Raw genomic sequence first — 25581 nt, 5'->3', positions numbered from 1 at the left:
CGGCAACATCCTACACTGCAGCTAAAGTGTTGGCATGCAAAGTCTTCTTCTATAGTCACTGTTCAAGCTGATTTAGGAATAGGGCTGCTTATTTTATATGTATGATGATGATGTATTGCCTGTGTAGCCAAAGCCTGACATAAAGTTTATTCCTCTGTACATAGCTCTCCACTGTTATCCAATAATTATTAAAAACACATAATTCAGCCACACCAATCCACTGGGTGACATGCTTCTTCATTACCATGAACAAGAAACTAGATTATCTACAAAACCCACATATCTCGCCCTGAGGTAAACACTTATGTCAGGGATCACATATTTTCCATACTGAGTGGCTGGGTGGTGGCATCGTCTTTGGGTGTGTTTACACCACACCCAAAGTTGTATTGGAGTAACAGGTATGGTTAAGGACATTGCCCTGTCATTAACAGACAGTGGGAAAAAATTAAACTGTGATGCACAGCAGGAATCAAGCCAGATGACATACCTGCAGAGGCAGGGAGACGCCTAATAGTTAACAGGCCGACACAATAGCCTACCTGTCTGATCAATCACCCCCTACATAAGTACCTAGTGCCAGCTCATTCATCCATAAAGCCTCATTTTAAGCATCATAATTGATGCCATAATTTGCCAAATTTAGGTAATCAGATTCCATTGATTAAAATGAACCTATCCAAAATAACTGTCTTTCCAGTCTCCTAGAAAAGTAGTAGTGTGTAGAAATGTGTAATTGCAATTAAATTAGTCTGTTAATTAGATTGTGAGCTGCATGAATGTCAATAGTCTTGTGCTTACATACAGTATTGTAGTATCTGTATGGCTGCAATTAATAACATTTTCAGTATTGATTCATCTGATTATTTCTTTTGATAAATTCTTTATTCTTTAAATTCTTTAGTCTTTTGAAAAGTCAGCAAATAGCGACAAATGCCCATCACAAGTTCCAAGGTAACATGGTTTCATTTTAAAATTACTCAGTTCAAAACCCGAAGATATTCTGTTTACTATTGTAAACAACATTGAGAAGCTGGAACCAGTGTATGTTTACCATTTTTGTGTAAAAAAAAAAAAAAAACTTAAATTTTGATTCGATTGACTAATCTAAAAATAAAAACAGCTTATTAATTTTCTGTTAGTTGACTAATTGTCTCAGGTCTAATTATCTGATATCTTGCACTGCACATGGGTGATAATTAACACTGAATGGTCATTTTGGGCCATCCTGGACAGAGCAGCAACTAGCCCATCTAAAACAATGTCACTCCTCACTAGCCTCATTGGAAAGTTGTTCTTCACCGAGAGAACTTCTCTCACAAAATCACTGCTGAACATTTTCTTAGTTGTCAGAGCAAATCTAAAAGCATCCTGTTGTAGCGCTGCAGTAACTCTGACTGCAGTAGGGATCGACCGATACTGGCTTTTCAAGGCCGATACCGATTATTACTAGTTAATTAAACTGATAACCAATATTTGAAACCGATATGCATTTACAGTGAAAATGAAAATCTTTAAGTCAAAATTAGGATTTTGGAATGTTACAAACTCCAACACAAAACGTTGTTTAAATGCTTTAAGCAATTATTTAATAAATTAGAAACTTTAAACATAATACACAGTAAAAGATAGTCAGTGTTGTGGGCGGGACATTAAGTCAGGCTCAATGGTGAGTGAAACGGGAGCAGAGGGACAGACACAGAGCTATAGTGGAGCCAAAGTAGCGCACTTTTTGATTAATTAACTTTATCGGTTATAAGGCAAATAAAACGGCCATATAGATAATCGGCCAGGGCCGGTAATCAGTCTATCCCCAGACTGGAGGTTACCTTCATGTTTTAGAGTAGTAACCTCTTCTAGCTACTGTCACCTCCTCTTTCGCAGGATACTGGGTCCACTGTGTGCACTGGTTCTCAGCGGGGGCTTCACTAGAGTTTTATCTCTACTGATTGGGCTGTAGTAGGAGCCTGCTTTATATTTTTCAGTTAACAATAGATTCAGTCCATTTCTATCCTCACTGCTATCCCACCCTTTTCCCGTATTCTTCGCCATCCCTCCCCCTCTCACTGTCATGTCAGTTTACTTAGTCGATTGATGTATCTTGCTCTTCTTCCATCCTCCACCCCTCCACCCACCGATCTCTCTCAGTCTTTCTTCCTCCCTTCTTCTCCTTGATTTGCTGTCTTTCAATTAGGCCAACCCTGACCCAATCTCAGCTGGATATGGCCTGCATAAAACTTGCGTGCTGCTACTACTACTCTTGCTTTGTGCGTGGCTGCACATGATGTATGTGTGTCTTGAAACAGAATCACATCACTGAGTGTCACTGTCCAACAGTCCTCAGCGCTCCAGTTTTATGTCTCCCACAAGACAGTAGGCCTGTGATGTGAAAAAATGTCCTAACGCAGGCTCACTTTTTATTGTTCATCTTTTTTTTTGCCTCCCCTTTTTCCCTCTCACAGTGCCAGTAGAACCATGGCCAAGCCAACGGGGGGCGGTGTCAACGATGTCACCCGCTTACTGATATCAGGGGCGGCACAGCCAGGGTCTCCCACCTCCAACTCTATGTTCTCCGCCGCCAGCCAGGCCGACTGGGCGGCTAAGAGGCTGGTGTGGGTGCCGTCAGAGAAGCATGGCTTTGAGGTAAGGCGGGAGAGAAAGAGAGAGAAATTTATGACTTTTTGTTTTTTGTTTCCAACAAGCACCAACATCTAAATAAAATCAGACTGGATGTAAAGAGATTCAGAGATGAATTTCAGGGCTAAATTTCAGGGCTAAATGCCATCTAGTTTTCCTGTTTCCTACTATATAAGTATTAATCCTCTGGTGAATAATTAGCCCCAAGTGTGTGCCTTTGGTTGAAGGTGTGTCAAACAGGTGAGGCAAAGCAGCACAGGGCGTATGAGTCTTTGTAAGTGTATGTGTTACCTATTTTATGAGGTTTCATCCCGATGACGATACACTTTATCCCATGCTTTCCTTCATCCTATTAAATTCCTTAGTATGCCTTGTGATGCTCTCACACATTTATATAATATAATAACTATAACAAGGCCCATGTCATAATATTAATTTGTTCTACTTTTCCTGGGTACTTGTATAATGCACATTATGAGTTTTCATTGGCGCATATTGCAGGATGTGACACATGAATTTGATGTCCTATCTCTGAGTTTCCCTCTCTATGCTGGACTGGTTTCATAGAGAGCTCTATGAATAGAACAATACTCTCCTTCAGCCTCCTAATGTTAAAGAGGCCGTTGTAGAGACACTGACTTCATTTTACACTCATGATCTGAGAATGGCACTGTAGGACAAACACGCACACACATACCGAATATACACATTCATAAAGTATAACACACACAGAGAAACGCACGCTTTCATCCAGTTTCATATTCTGAGCATGTAGTTCAATCTGTGACTAATATACACCCACATACAAACGCACATATTTTGTGTGTTGTGCATGTCAAGTAGCAGAGCGAATAAAGCGTAGCAGAGCAGAGTCCTGTGACCTGGTCAAAACCAGAGTTCACTACTTCCTGTCCAGCAAGCACAAGACCAACAGCATGACAAGAGAGTTCCTCTCTTTTCTCTCACCATCTATTCTTGTCTGCTGTTGAATACAATGACTGCTCTTAGTCTAAAGCTCACTGGCAGAGATTCTGTCAAACATTTTCACAAATATATTTTCATTGTTTGCTTCATTTTATATGCAGGCCAGCTGGATAGAATTTAAAGGACTAGACCAGAGTTTTTATTTCTCTATAGCTCATTACCTACAAATAAACAAACAATGCGGCTACATTGATTTTGATTTTTGATTGCTACATAAAGAAATGTAATTGATGTTCTACCTTTTGTTTTCAGTGCAGAATGAATTAACATTTTCAGGATGTTGAAGCTTGCTTTAGACTGGTAACCTTTCACGCCTTCATCAGTTTAGTCTTTTTTATTTTATTTTATCTCACTAACGTCTTAATGACGCAACATCCAAGATTTAAGACTTCTGAGAAGATCTGAGGCTCCGAAACAACATCTTTTTAAATGCAAGAAATTATTAAATTCAGATTAACGATAAATGCAGACATGATGTTCACCGTGGTGTTTTACCTACAAAAAGCAAATTCATCCCATCCCATACTGCCTTTGTTAAATCTCTCTGTAATTCAACCCCCAGTCGGCCAGTATTCGGGAGGAGCGCGGTGATGAGGTGGAGGTTGAGCTAACAGACAGCCAGAGGAAGGTGACTCTGTCCAGGGAGGAGGTGCAGCGGATGAACCCCCCGCGCTTCAGCAAAGTGGAGGACATGGCCGACCTCACCTGTCTCAACGAAGCCTCGGTGCTGCACAACCTGAGAGAGAGATACTACTCTGGCTTGATCTATGTGAGTGGACGAAACAATGAATGCAGTTGACAGCGTTCACAGCATATAACTAATAAAGAATCTGTGGACATGGTTCTGACGCCAATGCACATACATGCATGTTTGTGTCAGTCTGTATGATGTACATGCATGTGTAAGCTCCTCTGGCATCTCCTTTGTAACTGATATGTGAGGAGTCAGTTTACAAAGTTGTTTATGTGTGTTTAGTGGCAGTGGGAGGCATCTCCAGTTTCTCCTGCAGAAAAGAGGGACGAGAGTGCAAATAATACATATGAGTATTATTGCACTGAAATGGAAGGAATGGAAGTCATAGTAATGTAAGCCAATGATAATCCGTGCCCAGGAAGTAAATAGTAAAGTAGAATAATATATAGGTAATTAAATGTTATTGAGCTGACTATTAATGGGATGAATGATGTGGGATCCTGCTGAGAGGAAAGATTTAAGAGAGGAGCAGGGATAGATTTTTGGAGTAGCTTTGAGAGGCGTGTTAGAATATGACAAGATAGAGTAGTTATTATGTATCGTCATGACTTTCACTACTAATGTCTGGGTGTGGATAGACATTGTGTAGAAAATCACTGGCTGCATTCACATGAGGCAAAATGTTCCTTTCTGAATCAACTGATACATTTATAAACATACAAAAATCTGCACATTTATCTCCATATTCTTTTATTATGAAATTCTTCATGTGATTGGCGTTATGTATCTGGAAGTGGATGACTTGTTTGTTTGCTTGACTTAAATCAGTTTAATTGACAATTCCCTGAATGTTCAGATAAGGTGTTTACCTGTGTCATAATAAGTAATCGGGGAGAATGGTGCTGGCCCGCATAATATATTGATTCAAGTAAAGGACAGAGCTACATTGAGCGCTTGACCCTCCTTTCAGTTTACTGCTGTACTTTCTGCTGAAGCAATAGTTTTATAAGAATATGCAACTCCTGCAGTTATCAAACGGGAGAAGTCAAGCCACCCACAATTATTGACAGTCTCCTTGAAACGAGCACAAACCACTTAACTCAAGTGACTGAGCATGTGCAGAGAGAGTGTTCTGTCAAAAACAGAAGGTTATTAAACAGACCTAAAACAAAATGATGCAGATTTATTCTGACTAGACTGATATCCTAATTGTTGGTGAAATAAAAGGCACCACGGACTGCACTATGAGGATAAGGTCAATGTAAATCTCTCTGTTCTCTGTGTTTTTCCAGACCTATTCAGGGCTGTTCTGTGTGGTGGTGAACCCTTATAAGAACCTGCCCATCTACACAGAGTCCATCGTGGAGATGTATCGAGGCAAAAAACGCCACGAGATGCCCCCACACATCTACGCCATATCAGAGGCCGCCTATCGCAGCATGCTACAAGGTACTCAACGCTATCTGTGACCTGCGACCCTTGACTATTACTGACACTATAGCTAACCCATACATCTGCTATCAGCTCAGCTGGCCTGAAACATGGTACTGAATCCTGTCTATGATCTTTGGTCGCTAAGCCACACCATGAAAGCTATTTGAAGGTGTGGTATAGTCTTGACTCGTGGCTGTTATCAAATCCCTTAAAAGTGAGAACAAATAGGCAAGATGGTATTTTTTTCGCAACAGGGATTTCCAGGTGTGGCACTCCTTGTCCCAGTGATATTGTATATTTGTTGTGGTGATGATAGTTATAGACATTGATATACATTGCATAACAGACATTTTTAGGCCCTACCTGTCATGTTGAGCTCATGAGAAAGAATTCCAAGTAACCATTTAAAAGCAGTTACGGGGCGATTGAGCAATGTCTCTGCCTCTTTGTGTCTATGTATTCGTCACCTCCCGTCCCCCCAAGGTAGGTTGTAGGTGTGTTACCACAGTGATTGAACCTGTAGGACCAGTATGAATTCTTGTAGACCGAACGTGTGGGAATCTTAAAAACACTAGGTAATGTTGCAAATAATGTCCACCCATTGAATAACAGTGTTGTGTGGTTTAGCAGCCTGGAGAGACCAGTTCAGCTGGTGACCTGCTTCTCTGCAGTGCTAATTAGTGTCGGAGTGACTGACATGTTGAGAGTCAAAGCACAGTCAAATTTATACACACGAGCAGTGGGCTAGAGAGCTAGTGCCACATATAATATAACTATTAGCCATCAAAATTTGTGGTGTGACGCTATATGGAGGCTTCCAGAGCATGTCATGCCTGGTTAGTGTCCGGTAGAGGCTTGGTGTAACATGAGCCATCCACTGGCATTATAACCTCCTACACTTTCATATAGCACCTTGCAGTGTGTGCAGCCATGGAATGTTTAACACTCATCTATCTTTATGTCACTCACTTGTCCTCGCATTGTTTTTTCTTTCACAGACAGAGAAGATCAAGCAATCCTCTGCACGTAAGTAGTCTGCTGGACACCAGTGCATCTTTCTGTGAATGCTTTGTACTTTGCCGTAAGGAAAATCTCTGGGTCACATTGAGACTGCCTTTGTTGGAGTGTTAAAATATGGGTCTGGTCTGCTCTCATGTGCCTTCATTTGTGTGTGTTATTATTATTATTATTACATTACTATTATTATTATTATTATTATTATGCACATATACATGTAATTGTAACATATTTAGATTTCAAGCAAATGTGGATCAATTAAGATTGTTTTTATTCAAATGTCGCACAGATCGAATTTCTTTTCCCAGTTGTGTGAAAAGAATTTTTCTGGGGGGGAAAAACCTATAAAATCACAATTAAAGGGCACTCCACTGTGCTGACTGCGATCTTTCTCTTATTTTTCTCTGTGCAGCTAATAATAAATCTACAGTTCTGCCTTTTAGCACTTTTTGGCCTTTTTAACGTCAATGTTCACACTGATATTCTTTATGGGCCATTCTCAAACAAGAATTGAAAGAAAAATCACATCTTAGCAAAAGGTCAGGCCTGTAATGTGAATGCACCCTCCTGTCTGTTTGTACACATGGTTTGTCTACCTACCTGCTTGCCTGAAGGCCTGCCATCCTTCTCCCTGTCATCATGTCTTCCTGCCAGACTCTTCCTGTCATTGTCAAGGATCCCACTTTAGGCTCATCTTGAATCAGTTTTTTTAGGATGAGGTGTCTGCTTCTTTTAGATCTTTTATTGTTGCTATTTTTACTCTATTGTCCTTTGTTCTTCTCCAAAACCAACAATACTGACACAGCCTGTATCCTCCACACCTGCTTTCTGTTTAGAACTGTGGTTTTGAATGCACTGCATAGGCTCTATATTTATTGGTGTTATGAATGAGTGTTTGGCCACTTCTTCTTGTGTGTTCTCTCTCTTTAAAATGCTTATATATACCATTCATAGTTGAGGCTATATGTGTTTGTAATGGAGCTAGTGTAAAAAGAATAATGATTCTTTGTGTACATGTGTGTACATGTGTACATGTGTGTTCCTTACTTACGTGTGTGTCTGTGTGTGTCTGTGTGTGTCTGTTTTCCAGAGGCGAGTCTGGAGCTGGGAAAACAGAGAACACTAAGAAAGTCATCCAGTATTTGGCTCACGTTGCCTCCTCCCATAAGGGCGGCACTCTGGGTAGGAACAAGGAAGCTGTGCAGGTACACAGTCACAGTAGAGACACCACAGAAGTACGAATAAAATAAGAACAGCTGGAAAAAAAAAACATACAAAGAGAAAAAGGGCCTTCCAGATATATTAAGAATGAAGTGGTGAGGAATAACAAGAAAGATGGGGAAGGTGCAGAAGTTAGGAAGGGGTGTTGATGGGAAACAGATTAAAGATAAGGTAAACAACTATGAAGCTAACATTAAATGATTTAATCACCAATTCATGTAACAGTGCTTATAAATGTATCGTACTTGACTACATGCTAAATAGCTGTACAGTATGTCAACCCTGTGTACACGCTTTATAGTTATTGTGCTGTTCCTCTTGGTCAGTGCAGTTCATCCATGTTTTTTTTTTTATGTTGCCAGAACTTCTGCCCGTGACATATTTTATTTATTTATTTATTTGCCTTTTATTTGACAAAGGACAGTGTAGAAATGGGGGAGAGAGAGAGAGATGACATGCAACAAAAGTCCCAAGGCTGCCAAAGTGCCCCATGCCCTTGACATTTTAAGTCACTTTGCAGTTTTTTGACCAATTTACCTCGAATGTTGACAGAATGTTGTTGTTATAACTTTGAAATGTTGCTATGTTGCTATCTGGTATTTCCGTAAAGGAATAGTTCAACATTTTGGGGAATACGCTTATTCACTTTCTATCGGAGTGGGAGATGATGCCACTCATGTCAAATCTGGAATCGGGGCGATTAGCCTATCTTAGCATAAAGACTGGAAGCAGCGGGAAACAACAAGCCCGGCTCTGTCCAAAGTCAATGAAAAAGATGCTTACCAATGTGCATAAAGCTCACAAACACGTTGTTTCTTGTTTGTTTAAATTGTCCACAAACAGAAATGTAAAAATGACAGGATTTTTATGTTCTGTAACTATTTCTTGGTGTACAGCCAGCCTCAGAGTCTTGTCGTCACAGTGAGGTTGGATTGTGCTCATTAGTGAGCTTTAGATGTGCTGGTAGACCGTTGTTGAACTTTGGACAAAGCCAGGCTAGCTGTCCTAATCTCACATTACGATAGAAAATGAATAAGCGTATTCCCCAACATGTTGAACTATTCCTTTAACCTAATTACCTTTTGTTGCAGTGTTTTCAGTGGTAATTTGGTTTAAAGATACTTCTCTCTTGTACCTCAATCACATCACTTTCCTCTTTATTTATTCATACTGACTGGTTTTTATGATTATAAGACATGGGTTTTCCTGCGGGTACAATTCATTTTTATCTTACCTCACCTTGGAGTGGGTTTTCTCTGTCAATCAGTCCTCTTTTACTGCATTTTCTCTGCAATTTTTCTTACCTTCCTTCCTGCACTTCTTTCCCTTCATTCTCCTCTCTCTGCATTGGCCCTCTCTCTTTCCTGCACGTTCAGATGGACGGCTCTCGGTCCTTAACAAGAGGCAGTACTTTGGGGAACAGGGTAAGTTTACTTTATCCTGCTGTCCTGTCCTGTGCTTTTGTCCCGTCCTATTTCCTGTTGAATAAACTCCACAATGATACTGACTAACCAACAGAGTAACCTTAAACCTTTAACTGTCAGCGCTGATGTGGTGCCTCATAGCAGTCAAGCCTTATACAGTATATTTGATTTTGCTTGTTTGTATATCTTTATTTGTTGTTGTTATTGTTGTCTTATTTGTCTTTTTTTGTTTGTTCGTTCATCCCATCCATATGTTCACACATCCACCCATTCTCCTCCCACCTAAAACTTCATTTTTTCCCCCCAAAATTCGTCAGAGTATGCAATATGTGAGTATGAAAGTATTTAGACAACTTGGGGTTTATTCATTGGGGGTCACATTTTGTAGAAACTTTCCATGTAGAATATTAACCAGAGCTGAATGATTGTCTTGTTTTTTCTGTTTTTACTATTTATTTATTTTTTTAATTAACCATGGCTATGGAGTTTTGGCATGTTTTATTCTATTCTTCTCAGTTGGCTTCCCATTTCCCTGTGACTTATAAATGCCACAGGTTTTTACGTACCTGTAGAACTATGAGGCATTTCTGCTGTAGAGGTGGTTTAAATCACATCAACTGTTGTGTGCGTGCGTGTGTGTGTGTGTGTGTGTGTGTGTGTGTGTGTGTGTGTGTGTGTGTGTGTGTGTGTGTGTGTGTGTGCGTGCGCGCATCTTGCTCTGTCTGTTTGTATATCTGTGTTGGTGTTGGCTTGTCGGCATTCCTTGACAGCATTTACAGTATAACCACCTCCTGTAGCTACAGTACTCCCATCACTGGCTGCTGCTGCTGCTGCATCAACAGCTGCTGCACTAGCAATGCAACAGCCACAGTAATGCTTTGCAGCTAGCAAGAATCAGCCTATATGTAGCTTGTGTATGATGTTAGCATCTAAATCTGCAGCTTCCCTCTGCCCTTGTTTTTCTACAACAGTGGTTCTCAAATGACTCTGTTAGTTGGTTTCTAGAGATTGCCTTTTAATAATATAGGAGATTACATTTTAATTAATTAAATGTGAAACATGATTGATGCCCTTATTATTGATTGCTTAACTAATGAGGGCCCATTACTGTTACTGATGTTGAGAATCATTTGTTCCTGGGTCTGGGGTTGTTGCATGTTTGGGGATGCTATTTTGGGCCCTTAAAAAATGCACCATTTTGTGCCACTGCTCTTCAAGGATGAGTAATGCTTTTTTGGTTTTACATAACAGATCAGTAGTTACTCCAAAGAGAGCAAGAATATATGGTGCATTTTAGTAGATAGGCCCTATTGAAGTCTCTTGTTGAGGCTGTTGGCCTTGTTGTGCTGTCAATCTGATCTGACGTCTCCTGTGTGTCTCAGGGCGAGCTGGAGAGACAGCTGCTGCAGGCCAACCCCATACTGGAGGCCTTCGGCAACGCAAAGACCGTCAAGAACGATAACTCCTCTAGATTTGTAAGAGCAGACAAGATACATTGTACAAACAGATAATGTTTATTACCTCCTGAATATATTGTCAGTATCATTAGTTTGATAATGTAATGTAGAACTGAAACATAAAACCACTTTTTATTCTTCCTCAGGGTAAATTCATCCGCATCAATTTTGATGTGGGGGGGTACATTGTTGGTGCCAACATCGAGACCTGTATCCTTTCACATATCTTCAAAGTTTTTGAAAGATTAATACACTCTTGCTCTCTAAGTAAGCTGCCTCATTTGCAGCATAGTTAGGCGAAAAGACTTTGTCCATTTATTGCGACCCTATTGTTAATTTGTAAAAACGTGCAAAATGAATTGCATCTTTAAAGGTTTGCATGTGTATGTCCATGACTATATAAATCCAGACCTCCTTGAAAAGTCCCGGGCCACCCGTCAGGCCAAAGACGAGAGGACGTTCCACATCTTTTACCAGTTGTTGTGTGGCACTTCAGACGAGACAAAAGGTGAGCTAAAGGACAATATTTGACCAAAGTGTGATAATTGAATACTGCTATACTACAGAACATACTGTTATTTTGGTGAAAATGTATCGATGTCATGTAGTAATTCATGTCTTCTCTACTTAAATCTGTCTCTCTGTTTCACCTGTTTTATTCCCATTCCTAGCGGACCTGCTCTTAGGAACTGCTGATGAGTACCGCTTTCTCAGTGGAGGCTCCATCCCTGTTCCTGGTCAGAGCGATTCAGAGAACTTCACCCAGACCATGGACTCCATGGCTATAATGGGCTTCACCCCAGAGGAGTCGATATGTAAGAGAAGAGATCATACAGAAGATAGAAAGTAGTTTATTTTGCGGTCTATTTTTGATTTTTGATCCGTGCTATAAATTACCTTCCCTCTCCCTGTCTCACCTCTCTTTAGCCATGCTTAAGTTGATCTCTGCTGTGCTCCAGTTTGGGAACATCTCCTTCATGAAGGAGAAGAACCAGGACCAGGCCTCGATGCCTGATAACACAGCTGCTCAGAAACTGTGCCATCTGCTGGGCGTCAACGTGCTGGAGTTCACTCGGGCCATCCTCACTCCCAGAATCAAAGTGGGTCGAGAGTATGTGCAGAAGGCCCAGACGAAAGAGCAGGTAACATTTATGTGCTAAGACATTTGTGCTCATACAGATGAATAGGCATTTGTCCCTGTGAAGTGTATCTAACAGCGTATCCTTCTTCCTCCAGGCTGACTTTGCTGTGGAGGCCTTGGCGAAGGCCACATATGAGCGTCTGTTCAGATGGCTGGTCCACAGGATCAACAGGGCTCTGGACCGCAGACAGAGACAGGGAGCCTCCTTCATAGGCATCCTTGATATTGCTGGATTTGAGATCTTCCAGGTTTGTTCATGTCTACTTTTTTGAAGACGGGTTCCAATTAGTATTAGGTCCGGGCAAGCGTTACAGGCATGTAGTGGTGTGGGTTGTAATCAGTGTAACACAAGTCACAAACGTTAGGCATAAAAGCGTGTTCTTCCATAGTTTACATGACATGAATTTATTAATTATCGAGTCTTTGTTTCCTTACCTAAATCCATGTTTTCCCCTCCTCTGCAGCTCAACTCCTTTGAGCAGCTGTGTATCAACTACACCAACGAGAAGCTGCAGCAGCTCTTCAACCACACCATGTTCATCTTGGAGCAGGAGGAGTACCAGCGCGAGGGCATTGAATGGAACTTCATCGACTTTGGCCTTGACTTACAGCCCTGCATTGACCTCATCGAGAGACCAGTACATATACATACGTTTGTTTTTATATAAAGAAGCACACATTATTACCTGTTAAATGAGAATATAGATGCTGATAGTTCATATTTACTTGACGTATAAATAGTGGGCATTGTTTGGTGATTGTGGGGGAAAAGGCATGGTGGAATTCAGGTTGCAGATTCAACCTGTGGCCCATAGAACCTATTCACTTCACCACACTCAACCACACCCACAGATGAAAGAGTGAAGAACATAAACAGAAACACAAACATGCAGGCACACACTCTTGATTCCTTGTCAGATTGAATTATAAAGTCTGCATTTCACTCACAATATATGTTGTTTTTTCTCTGTTAGGCCCACCCGCCTGGTGTTCTCGCCCTGCTAGATGAAGAGTGCTGGTTCCCGCGGGCGACAGACCGCTCATTTGTGGAGAAGCTGTCTACTGAGCAAGGCAGCCATCCAAAATTCTTCAAACCAAAGCAACCACGCGGAGAAGCTGACTTCTCCATCATTCACTATGCTGGCAAGGTATCCCATCATTTTTTTTAAAATCTTTTAATGTCTGCCATCTTTCCCATTCAAAGGAAGCAACTGAAAAATGCCCCCTGGCCTGTAATGTCTCTCAGGTGGACTACAAGGCACATGATTGGTTAGTGAAGAACATGGATCCTCTGAACGACAACGTGGCGTCTCTTCTCCACCAGTCGTCTGATCATTTTGTCTCAGAGCTTTGGAAGGAGGGTGAGACAGATTTACTCTCACATTTATTCACCACCATTTTTTCATGCCCTGTAATTTGTTTTTCAAGCTCGTCAAGTATAAATAATGAAGATTTCCGGCGCAAAATGTACTAACTTAACTGTATTTCTTTGTCTTTTCTTTCTATATCATGCAACTATTCTATCATTCTGCTGTCTCTCACTTTCTGCTCATCTCTCTGTTTTTCCTCCTTCTTGTTCTCTCCTGTGTTTGCTTGCTCTTGACTTTTTTTTCCTTCTGTTCTTTTCTCTTCCCTCTCCACTAATTTGTTGCTCATTTGGGCTCCTTCTTTCCTTCTTTCGGCCTTTCTTTTTTTTCTCCCTGTGCCTTCTATCCTTCTTCCTGCATCAGATATTCAAACTCTTCCTCGTGTATACTTCTTTGACTCCTATGCCACACTACAGGCTAATGGCTCCGACAGTAGGTCTTTCTCCTCCTCTGTGTGTCACACTCCCATTCCTCACTCCCACCTCTGCTTACATCACTCCTTTGTATTCTGCCTGCCCATTGTTTGATTGTAGTGTACATTTTCATTCATTTTTTATTCCTTTTTAGTTGTGCTGTAGTGTCCTGAGCTGTTACATGTTGTTAATTCTTTTCTCATATTGTCGCTGTGCTGTTTGCTCAGTTGTTCTCTCTTCGCTCTTTCACCAAGTTTTTGCTTTTAGTGACAGTGCTGTGCTTGTGTGATGTAGTGTTTTCCATTTATAAAGAAGTAATTCATCTTTGGTTGTGTAGAAATTGGTCAGTGTCAAGGCATGCTCTCAATTAGTCACAAAACCCACATTTAGGATCACATAAGAGTTGTGCTGCACAATACTGCCACAAACAACTGCCGCTGGAGCGGTTTTATGAAAACCAACCAAGCAGAAATGTGATTCTGAATGAGCTCTGGAGATGCAACATATTGGCACACAGTTACATTTAAATAGAAACCTCAGTATTGGTCTAATAGTGTTATTAATGTAGATATTTGGCTTATTGTGGAATTGGCAAATTCATTAAAATTTTCAGTATATCACCCAATACAGCTGTCATATCAGGAACAGAATAAATCATCATGGTCTTCTTTTTTTATTTTTTTTATTATACAACAGACAAACCTGCAGTTATGCCTGTGGAGACATGTTCATAACTAACAGGTTGAGCTAGAAAACTTGTTATGCACCTCCACTGTACTAAGACTTTGTGTGTGTATCTTACTGGCCAATATGGGTGAGCAAATATATACTGTTAGTATTGGCTTTGAAACCATATTATTGCATCTCTAAGGAACTCCTCCATTGTCTACCATCTGATATCATCTGTCCAGAGACTTGATAGCAGATGTGTAAGCAGGTGTTAAATCATAATAATAATCCCATGGCATTACTGTTGCATTTACACAGACATCACCATGCCAAATCTGGCAAACACTCTTTTTACTCCACTAAACTGATAATTGCTGCTGAAACTGAGGCCCCGCGTCGTGTTTTCGTCTAGTGGACAGGATCGTGGGTCTGGACCAGGTGTCTTCAGGAGAGAACAGCGGGCCGGTTACGTTCGGAGCGGCAGGGCTGAAGACAAAGAAGGGAATGTTCAGGACTGTTGGTCAGCTTTACAAGGAGTCGCTCACGAAGCTGATGGCCACGCTGAGGAACACAAACCCCAACTTCCTCCGCTGCATCATCCCCAACCACGAGAAGAAGGTAAGAAGGCAGGACTGGATGATGGGGAAAAGGGATAGGCATGTGAACAATGTTTTAAATCTAAACAGACAAAAAGCTGGGGGGAAAATGGAAGGCATGTCTGAATTAAATTGTCCATTCTTTTCACTCTTTACTTTCTCTTGTCTTCTTGTTGTCAGGCCGGTAAGCTGTCACCCAACCTGGTTTTGGACCAACTGAGGTGTAATGGAGTTCTGGAGGGGATCCGTATCTGCAGACAAGGCTTCCCTAATCGCATCCCATTCCAGGAGTTTAGACAGAGGTGTGTGTCTGATTGTCACATTGTATCACAGAAGAGACTGGACAACAGACACTAATAACACACACTAAATGCTTCATCGTCACTTTCTCTGGCTCCTGCTAATTACCATTTTTACACACAGTCTTGTGTCTCTTGCTCAAACATTCACACTTAAAAAATCACATTTGTCCTCCAGATATGAGATCCTGACTCCAAATGCTATTCCGCGCACCTTTATGGATGGCAAACAGGCATCAGAACTCATGGTGAGTGATTTTTCTGTAGCTAAAAGAATACAACATACTGTACAATGATTCAAATGGTGGACATCTCCAACCACTATTTCCTCATTCAGATCAGAGCTTTGGAACTGGATCACAACCTGTTCAGGGTGGGTCAGAGTAAAGTCTTCTTCAGAGCCGGAGTCCTGGGTCACCTGGAAGAAGAAAGAGACCTAAAGATCACTGACACCATCATACGCTTCCAGAGTGCCTCCAGAGGCTACCTCGCACGCAAGTAAGAGCATCACCTAAGAGAAGGCAATAGCAGAGAGAGAGAGAGAGAGTGAGTGAGAGCGGTATGATACTGATGATGCTGAATTATTGTTACAGTTGGTCATTTTTAAACATTTGTTACACATAAATTGACTTGATTTAACTTGAGTCATCAATCAGTCAACACTAACTTGGTTACTAAATGAAACTTAAGGGATAGGAGTAGACAAACCTAACGCTGGTGGTGTTTTTCTGTAAGGAGCGCTCGCTTGCTGCTGTTAAGGGCGCAGTTTTGTATTTCACTCTTAAGGGGACATTAATATTTAATTTTTTGTCAGCCCCTATCAGTGACTCAGGAATAGCAACAGCATTGCCAGGTTTTTGGCCTGTAAACAACATAAATAATAGTTATATTTTTACAATAGAGGCTTACTAATTAGAGGTAAGTTTACTTGTATAGCACATTTACTGCACAAAGGTAATTCAGAGTGCTTTACATAATGCATTAAAAACTTTAAAATGAAAATTAAAAGTGAGTGTCCTAAATGTCCTTAACTAAGTGTCTCTGGTTATGGCCTTGACTTATAAAACGTCTTTGTCATTTGCTTTTTGCTTGACAACATAATATCTTGTGATACCAGTTGCTCAGTGTTGGTACTGCCCCATCACTGCACAGCGTAAATATTAGTAGGAAGGTGTAGTGGAGCATAGGTAACAAAAAGAAACTAAAGCCAAATCTCTGCACCTGTCAAAGTAAGCAAGTTGTTAATGTTGATTACGCTAAAAGTTTAAAATTGTCATATGTTGTGGGTTACTAAGAGTATGACTCCTCTTAGTTCTGTATTTGCTGTGTCTGAAAGGACGATTCACCACCGGTATTGTTGTTGAGGGTTTTTTTGGCTTTTTTTTTTAACTTCTCAGATCCTTCCTGAAGAAGCAGCAACAGCTGAGTGCTCTGAGGGTGATGCAGAGGAACTGTGCTGCTTACCTCAAACTCAGGAACTGGCAGTGGTGGCGGCTGTTCACCAAGGTATTTTTACTCTTTTCTTTACTTTGATTTAGTTTCTTTGTATTAGTAAATCAAAGTAGCATTGTTGTTGTGAAATGTGTCAATACAAATATAGAAAGGGAGATATAATTACTAGTTGGTGCACGAAGGAAAATATCTCACATCCCAGCTCACAATAAACACAACTATTGACTAAAGAAAACTGAACTGGATTGGGTATTAGAACATGCATACAATGACTTTAGATCCTTAATAAGAGAAAGAAAATTAAAGTAGCCCGATGCAGGAATGGGGACATTCCTCACATTGACCTCTGACCCTTGTTCTGTGCCAACCAGGTGAAGCCCCTGCTGCAGGTTACCCGGCAAGACGAGGAGATCCAGGTAAGGGAAACCGAGCTCCAGAAGGCCAAGGACAATCTCACTCGAGTGGAGCAGGACTACACAGAGCTGGACAAGAAACATGCTCAGGTAAACAAACCTCGATCTTTGTGCTGCCTGTTTCCCCCCTACACTCTTATCCCTCATAACCATCAGTGCCTCGCTCACCACTCTCTTTGTCCCGCTCTAGCTGATCGAGGAGAAAGCAGTGCTGGCTGACCAGCTGCAGGCAGAGGCGGAGCTGTTTGCCGAGGCAGAGGAGATGAGGGCCAGGTTGGCCAGTCGGAAACAGGAGCTGGAGGAGGTGCTGGGCGAGCTGGAGAGTCGATTGGAGGAAGAGGAGGAGAGAGGCGTGCAGCTGACCAATGAGAAGAAGAGGATGCAGCAGAATATTCAGGTTAGGAGATTAAGTCAAAAAATTAAGTGAACTCTCCAGAAATATGTAAACAAAAACTAATATTGATTAACTCATCTGTTCTTTCTTTTGGATTTGCTTAGTCATAAAAACTGAATCTGTAACGTTATATGGGAATTGAAGTTAAATCAAGTTATTTGTTTTATTTATTTTTTTCATTCCCTGCATGTTACTTAAATCCTGTCCTCTCCTTGTCAGGACCTGGAGGAGCAGTTAGAGGAGGAGGAAAGTGCCCGACAGCGCCTCCTGCTGGAGAAGGTTTCCTTAGAGACCAAAGTGAAGAGTCTGGAAACCGACTTGCTGAATGCAGTGGAGCAGAGAGACCGACTCAGCAAGGTGGGCATCACATTATAACTTTTATCATCTTGTCTGAGTTTGTGTTGCGCATCACAGTATAGATATTTTACAGGTTTCATTTTCCAATGCAATGTTGTTCTTTTTCTCTGATCAGGAGAAGAAACAGCTGGAGGAGCGTCTGGCCGAGGTAACCGATCAGCTCACTGAGGAAGAGGAGAAAACCAAAAGTCTAAACAAACTCAAGAACAAACAGGAGGCTATCATCGCTGACCTAGAGGGTAACTGTCCTGATATCATTCCACAGGCAACCCACAGGTGTAATGTAACTGGGTTTTCTATGTAGTGATCGATGCTTGGGTTTGGTTGCATGCGTGATGGCATTCAAATTACTGAGTCAAATTTATTTAGAATATGAACTGATTTTATGTAGAAACTTTTGGTATTTTGAGTTGTATTTTTTGTATTTGAAAGATGTTTTATTTAAAGTTTTTTTTTTTGAGACTTTCCAAAACTGTTCAAATACAATATATCCAGAAAATGAGTGAAATGATCTCTGTATTAAGATAAAACAATTTCAACATTTTAGCCTTAGCTACAAAGCAATCTCACAACCTTGTCATTCACAGTCATAGTTCCCGTTATCCAACTTTGTCTCAGTGTTGGTACTGTTGAAATACTGCAATATGTAATCTGTGGCTTCTACAACTGTGTACAGAGCGCTTGAAGCGTGAGGAGCAGGGGCGCTTGGAGCAGGAGAAGTGGAGGAGGAGGATGGAGAACGACTCGTTGGAGGCCCAGGAGCAGCTGTCGGACTTGGGCATGCTGTCCGCCGAGCTGAGGGGCAGTCTGGCTCAGAAGGAGAAGGAAATCACCACCCTGCAGGGCCGGTGAGACACAGGACGACATATGATAGACGACGCAGTAACACAAATAAAGGCTTTCAGGTCATAGATTTTTCCCTTAACTCATCTTTATCTGTTTCTGTCAGGTTGGAGGAAGAAGGAGCGCGTCGTGCGGAGGCTCAGAGGGCGCTAAGGGAGGCCATGTCCCAGGTGTCTGAGCTGAAGGAGGAAGTGGAGAATGAACGAGGAATGAGGGAAAGGGCGGAGAAACAGAGGCGAGACCTGGGGGAAGAGCTGGAGGCTTTGAGAACTGAGCTGGAGGACACTCTGGACACCACAGCTGCCCAGCAGGAGCTAAGGTAAATGATGTGCTCATAAATTATCATCAATTTTGGCTTTGTTAGTTCAATATTTGTGTTTCTGTTGTCAGATCAGGACTGAAAAAGAAAGTATGATATAAGAATTAGACACCTTTGACCCTCTTCCGTCTACGCAGGTCTCGCCGGGAGGCGGAGTTAAATGATCTCCAGCGGTGTGTTGAAGAGGAGACTCGCCGCCACGAGGCCCAGCTATCAGAAGTCCGAGTCAAACACAGCGCTGCCATAGACAGCCTCCAGGAACAGCTGGACAATAGCAAGAGAGTAAGAGGGACATACACACACATTTAAAAACACATAAACGTACATATGTTAACATGTCGCTCATCAGTTGTTTTGTCCATGTTCTCTTACAGGCACGTCAGTCCCTGGAGAAGGCCAAAGCCATGCTGGAGGAGGAGAGGCAGAATTTGAGCTCTGAGCTCAAGAGCCTCCAAGCGAGCCGCACGGAGAGCGAGAGAGGCCGCAAGAGGGCCGAGGGTCAGCTGCAGGAGCTCGGTGCCCGCCTGATTCAGGCTGACAGAGAGAGGGAGGAGAAGGAAGAGCGAATGCACAAGCTACAGGTGCAAATGGCTACAAGCACACTGTCAAACCTTAAATGTATATGTTTAGTTACTTTTTTGTGTTTTCAAATAGGTGTGGCTTTGTATGTTTTGAATGTCACAAAATCTCATTCTGGTTCTGCAGTAAAGGGATCCTTTTGTATTTCCTTGTAAATTCACCTTTATCCCCACTCTGTCTTTTTCAGTGCGAGATTGAGTCTCTCTCCAGCAATTTGTCCTCCTCTGACACCAAAACACTTCGTCTCACTAAAGAGGTCAGCAGCCTGGAGAGCCAGCTGCATGATGCCAAGGTAACAAAGTGAAGCACACACAGGCACCAGGGTGGGGTCAGGTGTGATGTTAAGCGTTAGCCACAGACACTTTTAACACTTGAGAGAATGGCAATAGTTTTTTTTTAAACATCTTGAAGAAAATCCTCCACTGGCTCCAATCCTGACTCAAAAACACCCACACATGAACAGGCGTGTCGCCAGGCTTTGGTTGACACTGTTGTCTTTTGTTTTCTCTCAGGAACTGCTGCAGGATGAAACTCGTCAAAAGATGGCTCTGGGCTCGAGGGTGCGAGCGCTGGAGGAGGAGAAGAACGGACTGATGGAAAGACTTGAGGAGGAGGAGGAGAGAGCCAAAGAGTTGACCCGACAGATTCAGACTCATACCCAGCAGGTAATTCAAGAGAACTTTGGAACTTCCGCTTCATCTCTTTAAAATAGATCAATCTATCAATTTATGTTATTCCAGACCATGGTCCACAGCAATAAAAGCTCCAAACTACCCAAACACAGTAACAAATTCACATTATTCAAAGTAGACTAAAGATGTTAAACTGACGGTTAGATGGTTATTGCTTTGTGAAGTTTCTTTAAACACATCCATGGCATTTATAAACCCCGCTCTGCTCCACCTCTGCAGCTGGCAGAGCTTCGCAAGCAGTCAGAGGAGGTGAACACTGCGGTGGAAGCCGGAGAGGAGACGCGCAGGAAACTCCAGAGAGAGCTGGACAGCGTCATCCAGAGGGAGCGACAGAAGGAGGAGGAGAAGGAGCGGGTGGAGAGGCAGAGGGAGCGACTAAGGGAGGAGATAGAGGACATGACACTTGCCCTGCAGAGAGAGAGACAGAACTGCACGGCCCTGGAGAAGAGGCAGAAGAAGTTTGACCAGGTCAGAGCCCTTATCAGTTCTCTTCCATGCACAGGCTGCAGAAAAATACTCCTAAATTGTCTTTCCTTGACCGCTAACTTTGTCTCCGTCACCCCTAAGTGTCTGGCCGAGGAAAAGGCGGTGAGCGCTCGGCTGGCAGAGGAAAGGGACAGAGCAGAAGCAGACAGCCGAGAAAAGGACACAAGATATCTGGCACTTTCCCGAGCCCTGCAGGTAAACATATTGAGAGCAGATAATACAAGAATGTTTTGTTATGTACATTGCGGTTGCGGTGATTAATCTTCTGGTGTTTCTGTGTGTAGGAGGCCCAGGACCAGAGGGAAGAGCTAGAGAGGTCCAACAAGCAGCTCCGTCTGGAAATGGAGCAGCTTGTAAACCAGCAGGACGACGTCGGCAAGAGCGTAAGAATCTTCCTCTTGGGACTCCTTTGTTCTTTTCTCTGTCTCGCACCTTAGTGAGTCACCGCCTCTTTTCTGCTCTCGCGTCAGGTCCATGAGCTGGAGCGCACCCGCAGGAGCTTAGAAACAGAAGCCCAGAACCTGCGAGTTCAGACGCAGGAGCTGGAGGAGGAGCTGAACGAGGCGGAGAACTCAAGGCTGAGGCTGGAGGTCACTCTGCAGGCGCTCAAGGCTCAATTTGAGAGGGAGATAAGCAGCAACGAGGAGAAGGGAGAGGAGAAGAGGAGGGCGCTCAGCAAGCAGGTAGAGAGAGCAGGGAGAGAGGAAATCACAGAGTGTGTTGTTGCTGTTCTTTTCTCCAAATCGCTCAAAAACATTCTTGTCCTTCTTCCTATGCCAGGTGAGGGAGTTGGAGATCCAGCTGGAGGAGGAGCGTAGTCAGCGGTCTCAGGCTGTGTCGACCAAAAAGCAGCTGGAAGCAGAACTGCAGGAAGCCGAGACCCAGGTGGAGACAGCCGGCCGCGGAAAAGAGGAGACTGTGAAGCAGCTACGGAGGCTGCAGGTTAGGACATTTTCCCACACATATACATTGATTTTCTGTACTTTTCAATGGCCTGCATTTAAAAATAAAAAGTCTCTATTTCTCACAGGGTCAAATGAAGGAAGTTCTGCGTGAGCTAGATGAGAGCAAGTTGGCTCGGGAAGAGGTGGTCGCACAGTCGAAAGACAGCGAAAAGAAGATCCAAACTCTGGAAGCAGAAGTCCTTCAGTTAACTGAAGTGCGTGTATTTAACTGAACTCCAACAGAAATATTAAGATATAATGCTTTTTAAATGGTGTGGGTATTCTGAGTGACTTTCAACCCCCGACTGCATTCATTTGTCTGTGTAGGAGCTTTCTGTATCCGAGAGGCAGAGGAGACAGGCTCAGCAGGAGAGAGATGAGATGGCCGATGAGATGGTCAACAGCAGCTCTGGAAAGTTAGTACCACTCTACTACAGATATACTCTGTTAATCAGCGTGTTGTTGGTTGATATGTGGACTTGTGGGTTGGTATTACTAAAATGTAATGTTTGTCCAGGACCGCACTGTTTGAAGAGAAGCGGAGGTTAGAAGCGAGAGTCAGTCAGCTGGAGGAGGAGCTGGAGGAGGAGCAGAGTAACTCTGAACTGCTGGCAGAGAGACAAAGAAAGACTGCTCTACAGGTACACTAGATATCCCTGCACACACACACACACACACACACACACACATCCACCACTCTCTCATGTCACCTTGTGACATGCATGTAAGTGCACGGTCTCATTGCTGCTCTCCTCGCCGTCCAGGTGGAGACTCTAACCGTGCAGCTGCAGGGAGAGAGGACTTTGACCCAGAAGGCAGAGGTGGCTCGGGAGCAGCTGGAGAGGCAGAACAAGGAGCTGAAGACCCGACTGGGGGAGATGGAGGGAGCAGTAAGGGGCAAACACAGGCTCAGCGTCGCCGCCCTGGAGGCCAAGATCGATTCGATGGAGGAGCAGCTGGAACAGGAGAGACAGTGAGAGAAAGAGACACGCACCTTAGTACAGATATGTTTGAAAGAAATACCCTTAAAAATAAATCATTTGACGATTCTTTTTTTTCACTTTATATATTTGTGGTTTTTAAAGAGAAGCTTGCAGTACCTATAAATCGACAAACAAAAATGTACTAAATAAAGATCTGTCATGTTATACGGATACCCAAAGTTAAAATGAAATAACATAATAATGGGCGAGGGTGAATTAAGGCCACTCCATGTCCATTAAAACGCCCTGTTTCTTTATTTATTTATTTTTGGTAATATAGATGGTAATGTTTACCACGATAGATGTCTTGAATTGCAATAGATAGTTTATAAGAAACTTTTCTATCTCTCAGGGAACGAGCCATTGCCAACAAACTGATGCGAAAGACAGAGAAGAAACTGAAGGAGGTGATGATGCAGGCAGACGACGAGAGAAGACACGCAGACCAGTACAGAGAACAGGTAAGAAAATTATTATTTTATTATACATGATCTACAAGAGAGGATACACAGAATAGTATAGCCAGAGACATAGCATTAAATAATCATTTAATTGTGGTCAGGTCTGCTCAGGTCGGTGCTCTAGTTGTGAACCAAGGCACAGAGAGAGTGTTAAAAAAATCTTAAAATGAGTGATTTATTCAGCTCGATCCAACCTAATCCTAATCCCACTCTGGCATCTGTGTGTTCATTGGTAAAATTGAGTGTATTCTACTCCAAAAAATAAATCCATCAGCCACAGCAGAGACACTGACTCTCCTCCCAAAACATCATCGCTGATAATCTGCCAGGTTTAATCTGACTCCTGATCCCTATCAGTCCTCCTGTTCCCAGACTAATCGCTTTTTATATATCCGTCCTTTTCTCTTCTTGTTCCCCTCTTTCCTCCGATCTCGTGTCTCACCCCGACCTCTGCAATACGCTCCGTCCTTTTCCTTCTCATCCCCTCCATCGCTCCGCTCCTCTCGCCCCTTCTCTTATCCCTTCCTTCTCCTAGCTGGATAAATCCATGGTCCGACTAAAGCAGCTGAAGAGGCAGCTGGAGGAGGTGGAGGAGGACAACTCTCGCTCCAACGCCCAGAAGAGGAAGCTGCAGAGAGAGCTGGAGGAGCTCTCCGACAGCAGCCAGAGCATGACACGAGAGATCACCGCGCTCCGCAGCCAGCTCAGGTAACTGTGTTTGTGTGTGTGTGTGTGTGTGTGTGTGTGTGTGTGTGTGTGTGTGTGTGTGTGTGTGTGTGTGTGTGTGTGTGTATACATGTGTGCTTGAATGATCATTTATTGTTGTTTTGTTTGTTTTTAACCCCCATTAACTCAATATGATTTGTTTTGTTGTGCTCTTTTGTTGCATCCGTTTGTGTCCATCTCACACTGACAAACTGTCCATCTGTGTCCATCATTCCAAAACTCAGCATTCCTGAATGGAGACCAGATCAGTAGGTCAATGTGTGTGTTTTATCTGTATTATTTGTTTGTGTGTGTGCGTGTGTGCATGTGTGCGTGTGTGTGTGTGTGTGTGTGTGTGTGTGTGTACATGTGTGCTTGAATAATCATTTATTGTTGTTTTGTTTGTTTTTAACCCCCATTAACTCAATATGATTTGTTTTGTTGTGCTCTTTTGTTGCATCCGTTTGTGTCCATCTCACACTGACAAACTGTCCATCTGTGTCCATCACTCCAAAACTCAGCATTCCTGAATGGAGACCAGATCAGTAGGTCAATGTGTGTGTTTTATCTGTATTATTTGTTTGTGTGTGTGTGTGTGTGTGTGTGTGTGTGTGTGTGTGTGTGTGTGTGTGTGTGTGTGTGTGTGTGTGTGTGTGTGTGTGTGTGTGTGTCTGTCTGTCTGTCTAACAAACTACTATTTCTACGTGACATGACAAGGGTGGAGGCTTAATGCCCATGTACAGTTAGTACATGTGTTGGATGTTTTTCATTGTTTACTTTTTTGCGCATTTCATCAGTAGTTACATAATGCATGTAATGGCTGTGCTTCATTAATGATCTTTGTTGCTAAGCTCTCGCCCTTCATACTGTATTATTCCACGTTTATTCTGCTGTTCTCCTCCTAAGAACAAATAGAACTGTAACAATCAGTTGTTTAATTGATTTGCATTGTCAAACATTAATTAGTAATTAATTAATCATTTAAGTAATTTATCAAGCAGAAATGCAAACAAACATTTGTTGTTTCTAGTTTTTTTTAAATGAGAACATTTGCTGCTCTCTCCGTTTATTATCTTCGTGAATAGAGAGTCTTTTGGTTTTGGACTGTTGGACTGGTCGGACATCACAGAACTTGTGATCGGCATTAATGTCCATTTTCTGACACTTTTTAGACTGAACAATTAATTGATTAATTGAAAAATAATCAATGGATTAATCTATAGTGAAAATAATTGTGAGAAGCAGCCTTTTAAGTAAGTAAATGGCTGATCTACCGTATTGTGCTGAATACAAGACAATATTATATTGTATTATATTTCTTTCTGGAAATTAGGTTTTATAAAAAGTGGGGCTTGTATTATATTCAAGTACCTATTTACAACAGCTGATATTCTTTTTGAATGTACCACTGGCACCAACAGAGTGGCATTGGGGTTGCATTATGGGTTGTTTGTAGCCTTAATGCTAGGCTAGTGAGTTTCTTCAAGTCCGTTTCTAGTGTGTCTTTTAAAGAAAGTCAGTCCTAAAAGTGTGAAGGAAGCTCAGTTTAACCTACAGGTGTTTCTGATGGCTCCTGAAAGTCAAAAGTGGCTCCCAATGT

At 42.3% G+C, this 25581-nt stretch overlaps 1 protein-coding gene across 8 annotated transcripts in view; it reads left to right on the top strand.

The window, feature by feature from the left end:
* myh14 (myosin, heavy chain 14, non-muscle) overlaps positions 1 to 25581 on the top strand; it is a 30854-nt gene that overhangs the window by 1215 nt on the left and 4058 nt on the right. Inside the window, exons 2-44 of one of the 8 annotated variants that reach the window (XM_078252797.1) lie at positions 2463 to 2643; positions 4184 to 4390; positions 5608 to 5764; positions 6748 to 6775; positions 7857 to 7971; positions 9729 to 9740; positions 10794 to 10886; positions 11015 to 11078; positions 11278 to 11376; positions 11540 to 11683; positions 11796 to 12010; positions 12105 to 12257; positions 12474 to 12647; positions 12984 to 13157; positions 13256 to 13370; positions 14871 to 15076; positions 15235 to 15356; positions 15532 to 15601; positions 15691 to 15851; positions 16751 to 16859; positions 17177 to 17308; positions 17409 to 17615; positions 17832 to 17969; positions 18085 to 18208; positions 18646 to 18817; positions 18919 to 19131; positions 19269 to 19413; positions 19506 to 19712; positions 19898 to 20002; positions 20223 to 20375; positions 20622 to 20870; positions 20970 to 21083; positions 21173 to 21271; positions 21359 to 21571; positions 21669 to 21830; positions 21919 to 22047; positions 22160 to 22248; positions 22350 to 22473; positions 22597 to 22805; positions 23168 to 23276; positions 23812 to 23984; positions 24227 to 24250; positions 24503 to 24526. In XM_078252797.1, the coding sequence (XP_078108923.1) occupies positions 2476 to 2643; positions 4184 to 4390; positions 5608 to 5764; positions 6748 to 6775; positions 7857 to 7971; positions 9729 to 9740; positions 10794 to 10886; positions 11015 to 11078; positions 11278 to 11376; positions 11540 to 11683; positions 11796 to 12010; positions 12105 to 12257; positions 12474 to 12647; positions 12984 to 13157; positions 13256 to 13370; positions 14871 to 15076; positions 15235 to 15356; positions 15532 to 15601; positions 15691 to 15851; positions 16751 to 16859; positions 17177 to 17308; positions 17409 to 17615; positions 17832 to 17969; positions 18085 to 18208; positions 18646 to 18817; positions 18919 to 19131; positions 19269 to 19413; positions 19506 to 19712; positions 19898 to 20002; positions 20223 to 20375; positions 20622 to 20870; positions 20970 to 21083; positions 21173 to 21271; positions 21359 to 21571; positions 21669 to 21830; positions 21919 to 22047; positions 22160 to 22248; positions 22350 to 22473; positions 22597 to 22805; positions 23168 to 23276; positions 23812 to 23984; positions 24227 to 24250; positions 24503 to 24526 (5900 nt within the window). In that variant the 5' untranslated portion in view covers positions 2463 to 2475. Of the gene's footprint in view, positions 1 to 2462; positions 2644 to 4183; positions 4391 to 5607; positions 5765 to 6747; positions 6776 to 7856; positions 7972 to 9728; positions 9741 to 10793; positions 10887 to 11014; positions 11079 to 11277; positions 11377 to 11539; positions 11684 to 11795; positions 12011 to 12104; positions 12258 to 12473; positions 12648 to 12983; positions 13158 to 13255; positions 13371 to 14870; positions 15077 to 15234; positions 15357 to 15531; positions 15602 to 15690; positions 15852 to 16750; positions 16860 to 17176; positions 17309 to 17408; positions 17616 to 17831; positions 17970 to 18084; positions 18209 to 18645; positions 18818 to 18918; positions 19132 to 19268; positions 19414 to 19505; positions 19713 to 19897; positions 20003 to 20222; positions 20376 to 20621; positions 20871 to 20969; positions 21084 to 21172; positions 21272 to 21358; positions 21572 to 21668; positions 21831 to 21918; positions 22048 to 22159; positions 22249 to 22349; positions 22474 to 22596; positions 22806 to 23167; positions 23277 to 23811; positions 23985 to 24226; positions 24261 to 24502; positions 24537 to 25581 lie in introns of all 8 variants that reach the window. The other 7 variants (XM_078252801.1, XM_078252802.1, XM_078252803.1 and 4 more) reach the window with 7 other exon arrangements.

The sequence above is a fragment of the Sander vitreus genome, chromosome 6 (genome assembly GCF_031162955.1).
Source record: "Sander vitreus isolate 19-12246 chromosome 6, sanVit1, whole genome shotgun sequence".
Classification (NCBI taxonomy): Eukaryota; Metazoa; Chordata; class Actinopteri; order Perciformes; family Percidae; genus Sander; species Sander vitreus.
The sequence above is the reverse complement of the archived record's forward strand: the minus strand, read 5'-3'. Positions and strand labels throughout refer to the sequence as shown.